The 14,242-nt window shown below is 45.2% G+C and overlaps 1 protein-coding gene across 2 annotated transcripts in view; it reads left to right on the plus strand.

The window, feature by feature from the left end:
- WBP1L (WW domain binding protein 1 like) overlaps positions 1-14,242 on the plus strand; it is an 85,336-nt gene that overhangs the window by 39,424 nt on the left and 31,670 nt on the right. Inside the window, exon 1 of one of the 2 annotated variants that reach the window (XM_089683308.1) lies at positions 7,106-7,262. The exons of the other annotated variant lie outside the window; for it this stretch is intronic. Coding sequence (XP_089539434.1) covers positions 7,236-7,262 — 27 coding nt within the window. The 5' untranslated portion in view covers positions 7,106-7,235. Of the gene's footprint in view, positions 1-7,105; positions 7,263-14,242 lie in introns of those variants that run through there. 2 annotated transcript variants of the gene reach the window in all.

The raw sequence follows: 14,242 nt of genomic DNA on the forward strand, positions 1-14,242 counted from the left end.
TTTTTCTCTTTATATTTTGTTCATCATTTGCGTCTCATTGCAGATTTCTCTTTTTTACTTTCTGTCCCATAGCCAAATAGGAAGTCCGAGGAAATCCCTACAAATTAAGGGGATTCCTTGGGGACTCCCATGCCATCAGAATTAGTGTCCCCATTGAAAGATTTCACTTTTACTTTCTTGGGGACAGCCCAAAGTTTGGCGTTTTTTACTTTCACTTTCAATGATAATGGTAAACAGGACCTATAGAGAGTGTGAATCTCCTTTAACTGGACCACGGTAATATAAATGCACAGAGGTTCTAATCCATCTCCACTCTATTAAAAATTTAAAAAAAAAAAAAAAAAAAAAAGGTTTTGCCTTTAGTTATACTTTTATCTTATTTTTCTATGGGTTCCCATAGTTCAACTTCCTTACCTTCTCTGCATTTAAAAGGCAAGATTGGTATCTGCTGTGACAAAGTATGCCCTTCGTCAGTCAAAAGAACTGGTCATCCCCCAGGGTACATATCTAGCCTCACCCGACTGATCCAGGCAAGGGTAGAATCAGGCTGTAAATTCTCACCCATAACTGTGCACAGGTGAAGTGTATGCATTTAAATGTGGATGTGATGTGAATGTTTATAAACTCCCACGGGTTCATGTGTACGTAATTAGTTCCACATGGGTGCAGCGTCACGTGTATAGAGCAGCTGCATAGACAAGTGGAAAACACAGTGCATTACTAATAAACACAATATAGTAGCATTTGTAGGCAAGTGTATTTTCATCAGCAGTTTCTTATTCCCTCAAAGCGCAGAATTACTGATTTAACTGGTTTCCCTATTTCATGTTATCATTAAACTCTGATATATTCCCCACTTGTTTTGTTGCTCGGAAAAACAATTTTGTGTCCTCCTGAAGTCTCTTTACTGTGATCCGTAATCCACATGATCACACTTGTCCACCCCCTCGCTTCCTTCTCTGTAATGGCAAGATTTGCATTGACTAACATTTGCACGTGAGAGTTACTGAAGCAATATGCACTAGGAATTTAATATTGTTAGTATTTTACTGCATGCTAGGAACTAATGTCCGATGTAAAGCATACCCGTGCTTTGCTCCTTCAGGGCTGGTTTGCCCTAATACTTCCATTCCAGGCAGCACGTACTTTTTTCCTTCACTCCTACCATTTCCAAAGAAAATATCTGGTACTTGCCGGTTTGGAGGAGCACTCCATGTGACTGAATTGATTTGAGCCTCTCGGATCTTATGGAGGTCATTCCTTTTACTGCTGCCCACAGAACAGATCATCATGGATGTGAAGATGCATTTGTGGAGGCCAGCAATAAAATGAAGCTGTCCTGGAGGCTGTCATTTCTGCTCTTCTCAAAATGCTAGTTACCTGGCTGTAGGCCTATGCAGAAGATTTGGACTGTATATATGATTACTGCAAAGGAGTTGGAGGGTTTATCTGTGGCTACTGTGGAAAGGTTAGAGACTGTATATGTGGTTGCTGCAGAGAGGTCAAGGACAGTATCTGTGGTTGCAGCGGAAGGGTTCACAGAGTTTATCAATGGTTGCTGCTGAGGGTGTTACGGAATGTAGCTGTGGTTGCTGCAGAGGGAGTCACGGAGTGTAGCTGTGGTTGCTGCGGAGGGGGCCACGGAGTGTAGCTGTGGTTGCTGCAGAGGGAGTCACGGAGTGTAGCTGTGGTTGCTGCGGAGGGGGCCACGGAGTGTAGCTGTGGTTGCTGCGGAGGGGGCCACGGAGTGTAGCTGTGGTTGCTGCGGAGGGGGGCCACGGAGTGTAGCTGTGGTTGCTGCGGAGGGGGGCCACGGAGTGTAGCTGTGGTTGCTGCGGAGGGGGTTATGGAATGTATGTTGCTTGTAGGGGTTGACTTATAAAACCATTGTAAGTCAAAACAAGGAGAGGTACAATTCTAATCACAAAGCTTTACTGCTCTGTCTGGTATTCGGTTGGTGTTGGTGAGCATGTTGCTGTACAAGTATACTCTGCCCTGCAACTAGCACAGCCAAGGGCAGCCAGCAGTGTTCGATGGGAGCCATTGCCATGCATGTTAACACCCCTCCTGACCAGCTTCCATCAGGAAGGTCACTAAAACCAGCAGAGAAAACAGCAGTCTGTTAATAAAGAACAGGAAAATGGGTTTTAATTGTAGTGGTCTAAAATGTCTCACTCTGATTTATTTAACGGTCGTAAAGGTGGTGGGGTTGGTCTGCTCCTGTCACCGCAGAGCACCTTCCGAGTCCTCCCAAACCCCCCCTCCCTATCCTTCTCCTCCTTTGAGGCCCACTGCGTCAGACTATTCTCCCCAACCCCCCTGAAGATTGCTGTGATATACCGGCCTCCTGGATCCATACCCCGCTTCCTGGATGACTTTTCCTCCTGGCTACCCTTCTTCCTCTCCTCTGAGCTACCCACCATCATTCTTGGGGATTTCAACATCCCTGTCAACCTCGACAACCCGGACACATCCCGTCTCCTCCACTTAACCTCCTCCTTTGCACTTGCACAGTGCATACAATCCACCACCCACTCCAACGGTAATATTCTTGATCTTGTCTTCTCCAACCGCTGCGCTCCCCACAACCTCACTAACACCCCCTTCCCTCTCTCTGACCACAACCTGATTACCTTCTCTATCTCCTCGTCCTCCAACGCCTACCCCTCCAAATGTCCCACTACTACCAGCCGTAACCTCCGCAACCTTAACCCTGCCCCCCTCCAATCTGCAGCTGATCAACTCCATGACCGCATCCTCCCCCTGTCCTGCCCCGACTTGGCCATGACTGCCTACAACAACGCGCTGTCAACAGCCCTTGACTCACTAGCACCTTTAACTACACGCAACATCAGACCCCAACCTCTCCAGCCCTGGCAGACTGATCACACCAAAACCCTCAAACGACACAGTCGTGCCCTGGAGCGACTATGGCGCAAAACAAAATCCCAACAAGCCTTCACCCGCTACAAATCTGCCTTCCGCACCTACACCTCCTGCCTCCACGCAGCCAAACAAGCCTACTTCCTGACCCTCATCAAGACCCTCTCCTCCAATCCTCGCCGACTATTCTCCACCTTCAACTCTCTACTCTCTCCACCCAGCACCTCACTCACCACCCTTGAGATTGCCAATCACTTCAAAAACAAGATTGACACAATTCGCAAGGACATTGCCGCAACTCACACGCCCTCTCAACCCGTCCCCTCTCACACAGCTACCCCCTCATCCCTCCTCCCCCTCGACATAACCCGCAGAGACTTCGTCGCTGCTCAAACTCCCTCCAACCCCCTTCCCCCTCACTCAGCTACCCCCTCATCACCCCTCTCCCACGGCCCCACCACTGCTCTGACCTCCACTTCCACCCCACCCTACATTCCTCATACTGAAGCTCCCCCAACACTCCGCACCTTTGACCTTACCACCATCGAGGAAGTCTCCAAGATCCTCTCTGATGCCCGCCTCACCACCTGCCCCCTCGACCCTATCCCCTCACAACTCTTATGACCTCCCTCCCCCTCCATCCTACGCTCCCTCACCCACATCTTCAATCTCTCCCTCTCCTCAGGCACTTTCCCCTCCCCTCTGAAACATGCACACATCACCCCCATACTTAAAAAGCCCTCCCTGGACCCCAATGACCCGAACAACCTCAGACCCATCTCCCTGCTCCCCTTTACATCTAAACTCCTCGAGCGCCTAGTCTACACCCGCCTATGCTCTCACCTCAACGACAACCACCTCCTTGATCCCCTACAGTCTGGCTTCCGTCCCCTACACTCCACCGAAACCGCCTTACTCAAACTCTCCAACGACCTTCTAATCACCAAAGCTAATGGCCACTATTCAGTGCTCCTACTCCTTGACCTCTCCGCAGCCTTCGACACAGTCGACCACCCCCTCCTCCTCAAAAAAACCCCCCAAATTAACCCAAAAGCATTATCATTGGTATCATACTAGACTCCAACCTATCCTTCCAGCCCCAAGTCCAATCTTTAACAAACTCGTGCAGACTCCACCTCCGCAACATCGCCAAAATACGTGCGTTCCTAACCCCAGAAACCACTAAACAGCTCATCCACTCCCTCATCGTATCACGACTCGACTACTGCAACTCCCTCCTCACTGGCCTGCCTCGCCGCTGGCTATCCCCGCTTCAGTCGATCCTGAATACGGCTGCCAGACTCATTCACCTTTCCAACCGCTCCGTTTCCGCCACCCCCCTCTGCCAATCCCTCCACTGGCTTCCGATTTGCGCAACGGATCAAATTCAAAATCCTAACATTGACGTACAAAGCTGTCCACCATACTGCCCCGAACTACATCACTGACCTAATATCCAAGTACTGCCCAGCATGCACACTCCGCTCCTCACAAGACCTCCTTCTCTCTAGTTCCCTGGTCTCCTCCTCCCATGCCCGCCTCCAGGACTTCTCCAGGGTGTCACCCATCCTCTGGAACTCCCTGCCCCAACCCATCAGATTATCACCTACTCTCCTCTCCTTTAGGCGCACCCTGAAAACCCATCTCTTCAGGGAAGCCTACCCAACCCCCTGCTAACTTGCCGACCACCTCCACTCTTCCTACCACTCCATCCCCCACAGCTATCTCCTCCTGTACCACTATCCCCTCCCTCCTAGATTGTAAGCTCCAAAGAGCAGGGCCATCAATCCCCTCATGTTTTGCATTGTATTGTTATTGTTCTGTCCCATGTTCTGTCCCCCTTTGTAATGTACAGCGCTGAGCGAACTATTGGCGCTTTATAAATACTGTATAATAATAATAATAATGATTTAATGTGCTAGAAAAATTGTACAAGTTTAAGTTTTTTTTCTCTTTATAATTTTCCAGTCCCTTCATGAATTGCATTGATACATAATGTTTTCAGGCTTACTGGGAAAAAAATATTTCTCCGCAAATGTTTTGTTAAGAGGAAGGTAAAGCATTATTGTGACCACATAATAGTTTGGTACATTGTATGTGACAGCAGAAGACGTCTCCCGAGTCGAGCAGGATTCTGTTTACACTCCTTACATCCTGGCTGGCTCAGAACCTTACAATATTACTAGTTTCTGTTGTGGAATAACAGCATCTGTGTTCCAACAAGTCTGGCTAATCAAGATATCAGAAGTGATTATCACAATGGCTGTGGATGTGACCCAAGAGCGGCAGCAGGGGTGTGCTTTATCACGTTGGAAGGCCATGCCATTTACTTATTTTCAGGATTTAGTGAATATATAATTTTTAATATTCAAGAATATGTCTGCAAAGGAAGAATGCAAAAAATTTATATTCTTGCCTGGAATTCAATTTTTTTTTTTTATGTCGTACAATATTTCAGGAAAACAAAATACACATGAGTGAATGAATTTAAGTGCACACAAACACAATGTAATACCCGTTTTTGGTAAAATGTAAAAGTTGATGTTGTGTCAAGTAAATAGATACCAAACCTGTGAAGGTTAAAAATTGTGCACAAACTACAGTACTTAAAATTGTCCATAGGTGAGGCTATAAAAGCCTTTACAGGTTATTCGTTAAACATGAGCTATGGCACTAGAATGATTGCTCTCACCCTGATGTTTGCAGTGATACCTCACATGGGTAGTGCAATTACAGCTGACATATGAAGGCTGGACCTATGTGCATGTTTGCATTTGTCCATGGGGACAGGGGTACTTTACATTTTTCTGTTTTTTTTTAATTTATTTAAATTAGGGATGTGCCAATCTCGAGCATTTTCACGAGCACTTTTGAAAATGCTCCTGATACCCAAAACTGATACTTTGCAGTGTGATTTGGGTCAATACAGAATGTATGGATGCAATTTGCTTCACAAAGAATAGCATGCGATTTGAGCAGAAATGTGTTTCCTGTCCACATCGCATGCAGTTTCCCCATTGCTTTTGTGTGAACCCAGGCTTGTCATAGCCTGAGTTCATACAGGAACTGTGCAGGAAACCTCCCTGCAGCAATCCCATGCTGTCACAGAAGGAAAAGCCACTTCACATGTCTGGGGATTTGAAATCCCCGTGGATTTTTCTCTTCTCCGTGCAGGGATGACTGTACAGGCTAGACGGCTTTTGACTGGTCCGCACTGTCATGTCAGACCTGTGAAGCGGCTTCCCCTCTTCTCTTCAGAGGTGACAGTATGGGCTAGATGGCTTCTGTTTGGTCAGCACCATCACGGTGCTGACCAATCAAAAGCTGTTTAGCCCGTATGGTCATCTGTGCGCAGAGTGGAGAGAAAACCATGGGAAAAACATTTTGTATGGATGCAAATCGCACCACAACGTATACTTGACTGAAAGTACCGGTACTCATACTCTCTGATTTAAAAAAACAAAAACAGGATCCTGGTATAATAACTTTCTGTCCATGATGTATTTATTTACTTGACACAACCACATCTTTTATTTTTTACCAAACAAATTAAGGCCTCATGTACACCCCACCTTTTTGTCATTCATTCCATTCATTGTATTTCAGTTGTTTCAGCCATGGAGGGTCAGCATCACATGTAGGTTTTACCTAGGGCTGTGTATGCAGCACCCTCAGCTCTGATGCAAGCAGCATGCAGCCTTCTAAGTGCCAGCACACTGCTTATATCAGGGCTGAGGGCACCTGAGAGGAGTATTGAGGCAGGGTGCTGTCAGGTGTTAGGAAACTGTGTACAGGGCCCTGCAGACTACTCCCACCAGCCATGATCTGCCTATGTTGCATAGAAAAACATAGAGAAGCAGTGATGACCTCAATGGCTGCCTAAAATAAGGTATGTTAAAAAAAAAAAACGAAAAAAAAAAAGTTAACTTAAATTTATAATCAGCATGTTGATGGGGTCTGAGGGGAGGGGGGACCAGAGAAGGCAATATATAGGCAGATTAAACTTTATCTCTAACCCCCTTTTCTAGACTGACATTAACCCTTTCATATATTGGTGGTTTAGGGAAATAATGTAGCTTTTTTTTTTTTTACCCTGGCCCTCAAACTGTTAACTATTTTGGCCTGTGAAGTGATGTCATTTCCAGCTTGGCAGCCGTCTCCGATTTGTCATGGTAGGGAGGGGGTACAGCTAGTGCATGCTGTGTCCCGGGACCCTGTTTACTTAATGTTCCCTGCCAATAAAGGCCTTGTTTAAATAGGACTGCAGCACGGCTGCCCAGCATAGATGAGGAAACATTGCGGCTGGAGCTCTTTGTCAGATGAAACACTGCTGTGGAGAATGAGCCTGCAGGATGCCTTTTCTTCTAGGCCTGAGACAGGTAAGGCCCCCCCGGGACGACAAGCCCGTCAGTTGAGGAAGCCGTCTGGGTGTCCCAGGGTCGTTGCTAGGAATTTAGACTTCAGAGAACTTAGTACAAAGATAGTACAGCAGATAGACATGTGCAAGCCCTGTATGGCTGCCTCGTGTCTGCCAGAACGTCCTAATGCTCTTCGAGGAGAGAACTTTTTTGTCTGTATTGGAAAGTGTTGGCCTTTTTGTAAAGGACAGCAAAATCTGAGACCCATAGGACTTTTAGAATTGATTTGCCAAAAATGTAAAATGTGTGATCTCAAATTGTGACTTTGATTTCATGAAATGGTGTAAAGGGAAAAGCTTATGGCTACAAGAGTGTTTTTTGCAAGCAGTGCAACAGTTTTCATCCATATTAGACCATCTTTGGCTCTTGACCATGTATGGGCCATCACCAATGGTTAAAGTTAAAATACATTTGTCAGATATTGATTGGTAGAAACAGAGGTTGGATTATCTGCACCCAAGCTATAGTAATACTGGGCCCAGCCTGCCCATGGAGGGGCAACTATAATCCAGTGGAGTTAACAAAGAAAGGGGTCACCAATACACAACAGCAGGTTTGGAAAGTGTAGTAGCCAATTGGCTCATTATAGTTATCAGTGACAGTTTTGTTTGCTATGGGATACCACACTTTACTCTGAAGGAGCAAATCAAAGTTGCTGCAACATTGGTGTAGAAAATATTGCATTGTTTTGCCATTTTATTAGGCTATGGCAGTGTTTCTCAACCTTTTTTTTCCCAGTCAAGGCACCCTTTTAAAATTATGCAAACTCTTGACACCTGATTCTAAAATGGTAAAAAAAAAAAAACAACAACCTAAACTAATCGTTTTACATAATGCAGGAACAGCCACACATTAAAGGGGCTGCATATTGGTACCAATTAGTATTCCAGAGTTTCTCTTCTCCCTCAGTTTGTCCCTCGCTTAGCTAATGTGAATGCAAACAAGAATGTTGTGGTAGCGCCCCGACATCTTCCTTATCAATTGATAACGTCATTGTTTGTTAGGACGCCAGGGGCTAGAAGGTTGAAATGGTGCACAATGAAAGCCTGTGGCTTTGTGTAACTAAAAAGTAGGCTTGAGCCACCCTCTGGCTTGTATACAGTTTTTGGGCACCTTTTAGGCATTTTGCCTAGACACCCCTGTAGAAATCTATAGGGACCCCAGGTTGTCTGGGCACTGTGGTTGAAAGAGACTGGGCTAAGGCAATAAAGAGTGCAGTAACCAAACACATCTATTCAGAAATCTGGCCTTGATTTGATATGACTTCAGTAACCTTAAATTTGATTACTATGGGCTGCTGATATTGCGCATCCCCGTTGCACTTTGCTTAGTTTTACCAGATAAGGTTGCTCATACACATAAAATTTTTTCTTTTTCCATTCAGCCTGCAAAAAAGAGATTCCTCCATCCAGATGTACAAAACCTCCTGCTGCTGACCTATGCAATTGAAAGTGTGTTTCTGGGCTGGAGGAGGACTTGCAGCCACTGTGACCGCTTGGTGATCTTTACCCCCGGTTCACATATATGCGGCTGTGCGGGCTGCGTTTTGCACGGGCACGAGAGCCCATTCAGTTGAAAGGACTCCCGTGCCTGTGACATGCAGGGAAGAAGTCCCTGCACTTCTTTGGAAAACGCAGCCCGCACTGGAACCTCAGTTGCGTTTTCCAGTGCGGGCGGCATGCCATTACAACTAATGGCACTCGCCCACGGGTCCGCATTTCTCTGTGTGGGTGGTGCAGCTGCACGGATTTTCATGCGGATCCGCAGCGGCACTACCTGCACAGATGTGAACCTTGGGTTATCGAAGTTCTGCTTCAATGATCTGCCCATTTAGGACAATCCATATAGTGATGAGCAAAGCTGGCCATACACCTGTTGTATTTCGGTTGATTCCTGCTGGCTCCGTCAAGCTTCAAACGGCATATAGCCTTGCTAGATTTTCTCTGTGCAATAAATGTTAATGGTTCATTTGACTTTTGTCAAAGGAGTGTGTTAGAAAATTGTCTGCTGAACGTTGCCTCCATTTGAATCATGCAGGCACTGTTTAGGTATTCTGACAGACGATGGAGCTGGCTGTCAGAATGCAATAGCCCCGCAGGAGGATCCATTAGTCTGCACTGTTAGCATGGATGGAAGAATCTGGCCAGCATTACTTTTCGCAATCCTCAGTTGGCTGTGTTCCATCCGACGTAACCATACCACTGATTCCTTCCTGGTTGTTAAAGAAGTCTTAGGCTACATTCACACTAGCGTTGTGTGCAGGTGGCAGAAAGGCGTTTGGGAAGCGTTTTTACCGCTTCCCAAATGCCTCGGACAATTCTGCACATTGCAGGACATAGTGCTGTTCTAACGGGAGCATTAGCGGCACGGCAAAACTGATGCCTCTGGTCGAGTCAGGAGGCGTGGAAGCCTTCTATTCTAGTCTATGGTGCCGCTCGGTTGCGACGCATTTGCGGAGCGGTAACACCATTCAAACTTCATTATAGGCTTTTGTGGGGTGTTTTTAACGCTCGGCAAACGCCTAGCAATCGCTGCTGAACTGCGCATGCAGCGACGCTCCGCAAACACTGGACCAACGCTTGCCAAACGCTATAGGGGCGTTTGGCAAGAGTTGTTAAACAGTCAAGTGTGAATGAGCCCTTATGCTAGCAAATGAACACAAAAACACAACTCCACACAATCCTGCTTTCTGACATCCCTATATACCTAGTTCCATTTGTCTTTAAAATGAAAACGTCTATCTGTTTTGCTCCTGGATTTTCCTTACTTCAGTCTGTTTTTATTAGAAGGCTGCTTGTGCTAGGCCTGAATAAATAGTGAGTTTTGTGGGTCACCCTGAAGGACCTTGCACTGTGCTCACTTTGACTTTCAGTGAGCTCAGCAGCCACTATCCAAATAAGAAAGTAAATAATTTTACAGGCAGCGGCCTGAAAGGGAAAACAGTAGCGAATGACTCTGCTGGTTCCCGATTGGGATCAGGAGTCCTGCCAAGTATTTGTCCCGAAGCTTCTCTGAACTGCACACAGAGCACAGCAATGGCCTTCTATCTGTCATGATGTACTGACATAGGAACTATGGAGCTCAGCAGGCTGTCCTCCTCCTCCGTGTGGGAAGATCTGACCTTTTTGGGTTCTCAGATGGTTCTAAAATGTATCTCCACCTGTTTGACAAAAAAGCTGTAAAATAACTGGGTATTATAAAGCTGTCACATTAATGTGTGGGCTCTTTAAAGCTGAACTCTAGGATTAGCAATACAAGAGTCATGGGCATTCCTATCTAAATCTAGGTGTGCTTTGTGTATTTCTCCCAGATCTCTGCAGTAATCCAGTATGACTCTTTACCTCCTGTGCAGGAGCTTCTTGCAATAAAGACCAGTCACTGCTGATCTCACTCCTTCTCCTGGGTGACTGGTCTTGTCTCTGTACCCTCCTGTAGTTTTCTGCATGACAGCCTGAAGTGGGTGGAGCCTGCTGGGTCCCTCCCACAGCTCTGCTCTCTGCACAGCAAAGTGATGATGTCTGTTACAAGGTAATAACTGGGTTTACAAAGATATTTGATGTACGCAATGCAAATTGATATTCTTTGTCGCTTTTGAAGAATGTATTTCAATAAAAATGATTGTGACTGGATTTCAGCTTTAAGCATCCGTTCCTAAAAAGAAAGTCAGACGTCGCTTGTTGCCATCATGGTCTGGCTAGTTGGCTACAGTTATAACCTGAAGGATATTGACTGTGCAAGTAGAAATGATGTTCTGTTATGTCTACAGTTCCCCCATGTCAATGTACAAAACCTGAACGTACTTGTGTGGAAATTTTGAGGACTTTGAACCTTTCATATCAGCAGAATAAAATAGGTAACACCATTTACAAAGGTTATTCTTTCACTTTCCAGCTTTAAAAATGTCTGAAAGTAGAACTGTATTCTTTTTTTTGTCAATAGCAGGCAATCATCTTCTTCATATTTCCTTACTTGCCCTTGAAGAGTGAGAACATGAATGTGATTGGTTTGAGCAACACAAATAGTTCTTATTTCAGACAGGTTCTCCCAGCGTTTAGGACTTGTTCACACCATGCGTTCACTTTTTTGCGTTGTGCCTCACTTCACTCCATGTCAGCACATCTCACCCCAACTGAGCTACGATGCCTAGAGATGAATGGAATATTCAGTGACGTATCAATAAAGCGTCTTTGCTGGAGAACTACAGCATGGACAGAAGATGCACATGGTGTTATGCATCTATCGAGGTACATGTGTCATGCGGCTGTTTACTGTTCCTTCAGTGGGGATGCTTCGACTCCTGTGTGTTTTTTAGGTGCGGTGTGTTAAAATAAAAATCCTGCTGGCTGCATCTAGTTGGTTGGTTGATGTTCTGCTATGGGTCTGCCTATTTCTGTGGCACACTTTATTATTGGGAGCATATGAGTATACCTCTTTTATACTTCCCCTTAGGATTGAGTGGCTTTGTGCCATCACCGAATAAAAGTTTCCATAATATGGTTGGCTATCTCATAAACTGCACCTTTACATGCAACACGTTTCTTCAAGCCTGTACTGGTGGTTACCAGAGCGGGCTCCTTTGCCTTCCACAATTTTTTGTCCCTCAGCCGTCATAGCCCTTGGGGGTACCTTGGTTTTTCCCAATCAGGATATAGCACTTTTCTCAGATCCATTTATGATAAAATTTCATCAGGGTCTCCTGAAGAAGCACAAAATTTCTAAACTCATTTGGACCTTTGGACATCTCTCTGCGCAACATATAACCATCCAGCCTCCTCTGAAGCAAGCATATTCCTCTTATAGAAGGAGAACTCTATTCCAAATAATATTTATGTCTATTGATTTGTGAGAGGTGTGGTTTGAGTAGCAGAGGATAGCACTCAGGGGATGGCTTGATGTTTTGATTTCCATTATGTGTTTTACAGATATTTTTATTATATTAGATAAAACAAAAGATTTGCAGTTTTAATACGCAAGGTGAAGTGTCCATTTCCTGGGGTAATATGTGGCACCTTAAGTCACTTTTTTTTGTTTTGTTTTGTTCTTTTAGATACAAGATGTGTATACTTGCCTATTCTGAAGCTGCTCTTATCTGGTCCCATGATCAGCTGTCAGTATCAGCTTTAGTGTAGAGCACAGGTCTCCAAACTTTCTAAACTGTGGCCAGTGGGAGTAGAAAATGCCCCTGTGTCATTGGGAATAAACAATCTTAGCCTTGGCTACTGGTGCGAGTAAAAAAAAAATACATGGCAGAGGAGAGGGGTAATGTCCCATGTTTGGTATCATTGAGGGGAATATTCCCCTGTCATTGGTGTCTGTGGAAGCCTCATCATTGGTATCAGTGGGTGGAATAATGCCCCATCATTGGTGTCAGTGGGAGGAACAGTGCCCCATTGTTGGCATCAGTTTGTAGGAATAGTGCCCCAATGTTGGTGTCAGTGGGAGGATTAGTGCCCCAAAGGCCACATAAAGGCAAGCAAAGAGCAGCATCTGGCCCGCAGGCCCCAGTTTGGAGACCACTGGTGTAGAGGATGGGCAGCCAAATATGGATGCCCCATAGTTAGCCTATGAGTAATGTCACCTCCCAGGCATTTGTAGCTGTTGTCAGCGACCTCCTCTTCTACACAGAATCTGCTGCTGGAGAGATCATGTGACTGGACTGGAGCGACTTCAGAATGGGTAAGTACAGACCTCTTTTTCCCTTCACAGGGTAGATAGAATAGGCTTTGAATGGGGGTGGAAGCAAGGTTTATCCTTAGATATTGACTAAACCTCCACTTTATTGCAACACCAATTGACCTCCAATTGTTAATGAATTTATTTATTCTTAAATCATTAAGAGCCACAGAGATTGAGCAAGAGGACCACATGTGGCCCATAAGCCACTAATCTACCAATCGATCGGTGATATAGTCTGCTTGTTTATCTTGTTTCTACAGGTAAGCCTTCAGTAAGGCTTACCTGTAGGTGCAGTAAATATCTCTTAAATGTGCACTGTTCAGGAGATATTTGCTTTAGTTGCCATTGACCTCACCGGCACATGCACACCCTGCTCTCAAACTGCATGCCGCTCATTGAGAGAACGGTGCCACGGATGTGACTCCTGTGTGCATGCGAGGGAGTGATATCATTGCGACTTGGCCATTCGAATGGCTGGAGCCTGAAAACTCAGAAGGAAGACCAGGTGAAGATGGAAGCCCTGTCAACAGTGACCGTGCACCATTGGAGGATTCGTTTTCAGATAGGTCTTTCATGTGTTAGTATGCTATCATATTATGCTCTTAACTTGTGTGGAGGATTTTCATTTTTTTAGGGGGGAGGGGTGCGGTTAAATTTGGTGATGGGTGGCTCAGTTAATAAGTGATTTGAGAGGGGGCCATAGTATAACAAAAATGATTTTTCCTGAGGATGGTCCTGTGGTGTCAAGAAGAGGGTGCCTTTGACTACCATTTTGCACATCGTGATGCTGATTATGCAGGGTGGAGGGTAACTGATCGATGTATGAGTTAATGTCTGTTTTTAAGCTCTGAACCTCCCCTTCAGGGATTCTGACTATTTTGCCAAAATAAGGCACTTCTATGCTCTTTTCTACACATTACTGAAAATCCGTAGGATCATCTACTTTGAAAATGTTGCATGAAGCTACATTGTACCTTTTTTGTAGATTAGAAGGTATGTAACATGATGTCTATTGTGTTGTTACTGTGTTGCCCTGGGCTGGGACATTGGGTCTTTTTATATCCTACCCATATCTGATTGCAGGAAGTGTTTAGTTTGTCAGTGTGAGGGTAGTTTCAGTCTAGACGTTCTCTAGACATAGCACCTGAGTAAATAACAGGGCACGTATACTATAATGTACAAATCTGTAATATACGGAGTTCATCTTCTGTTTTATGACAGTTTTGCCACTGCTTGGTTTAAACCGTTGAAAATGTTACAACTAA

Source organism: Staurois parvus, unplaced genomic scaffold, assembly GCF_062004578.1.
Source record: "Staurois parvus isolate SC_StPar_1 unplaced genomic scaffold, SC_StPar_1.0 ptg000303l, whole genome shotgun sequence".
Taxonomy (NCBI): domain Eukaryota; kingdom Metazoa; phylum Chordata; class Amphibia; order Anura; family Ranidae; genus Staurois; species Staurois parvus.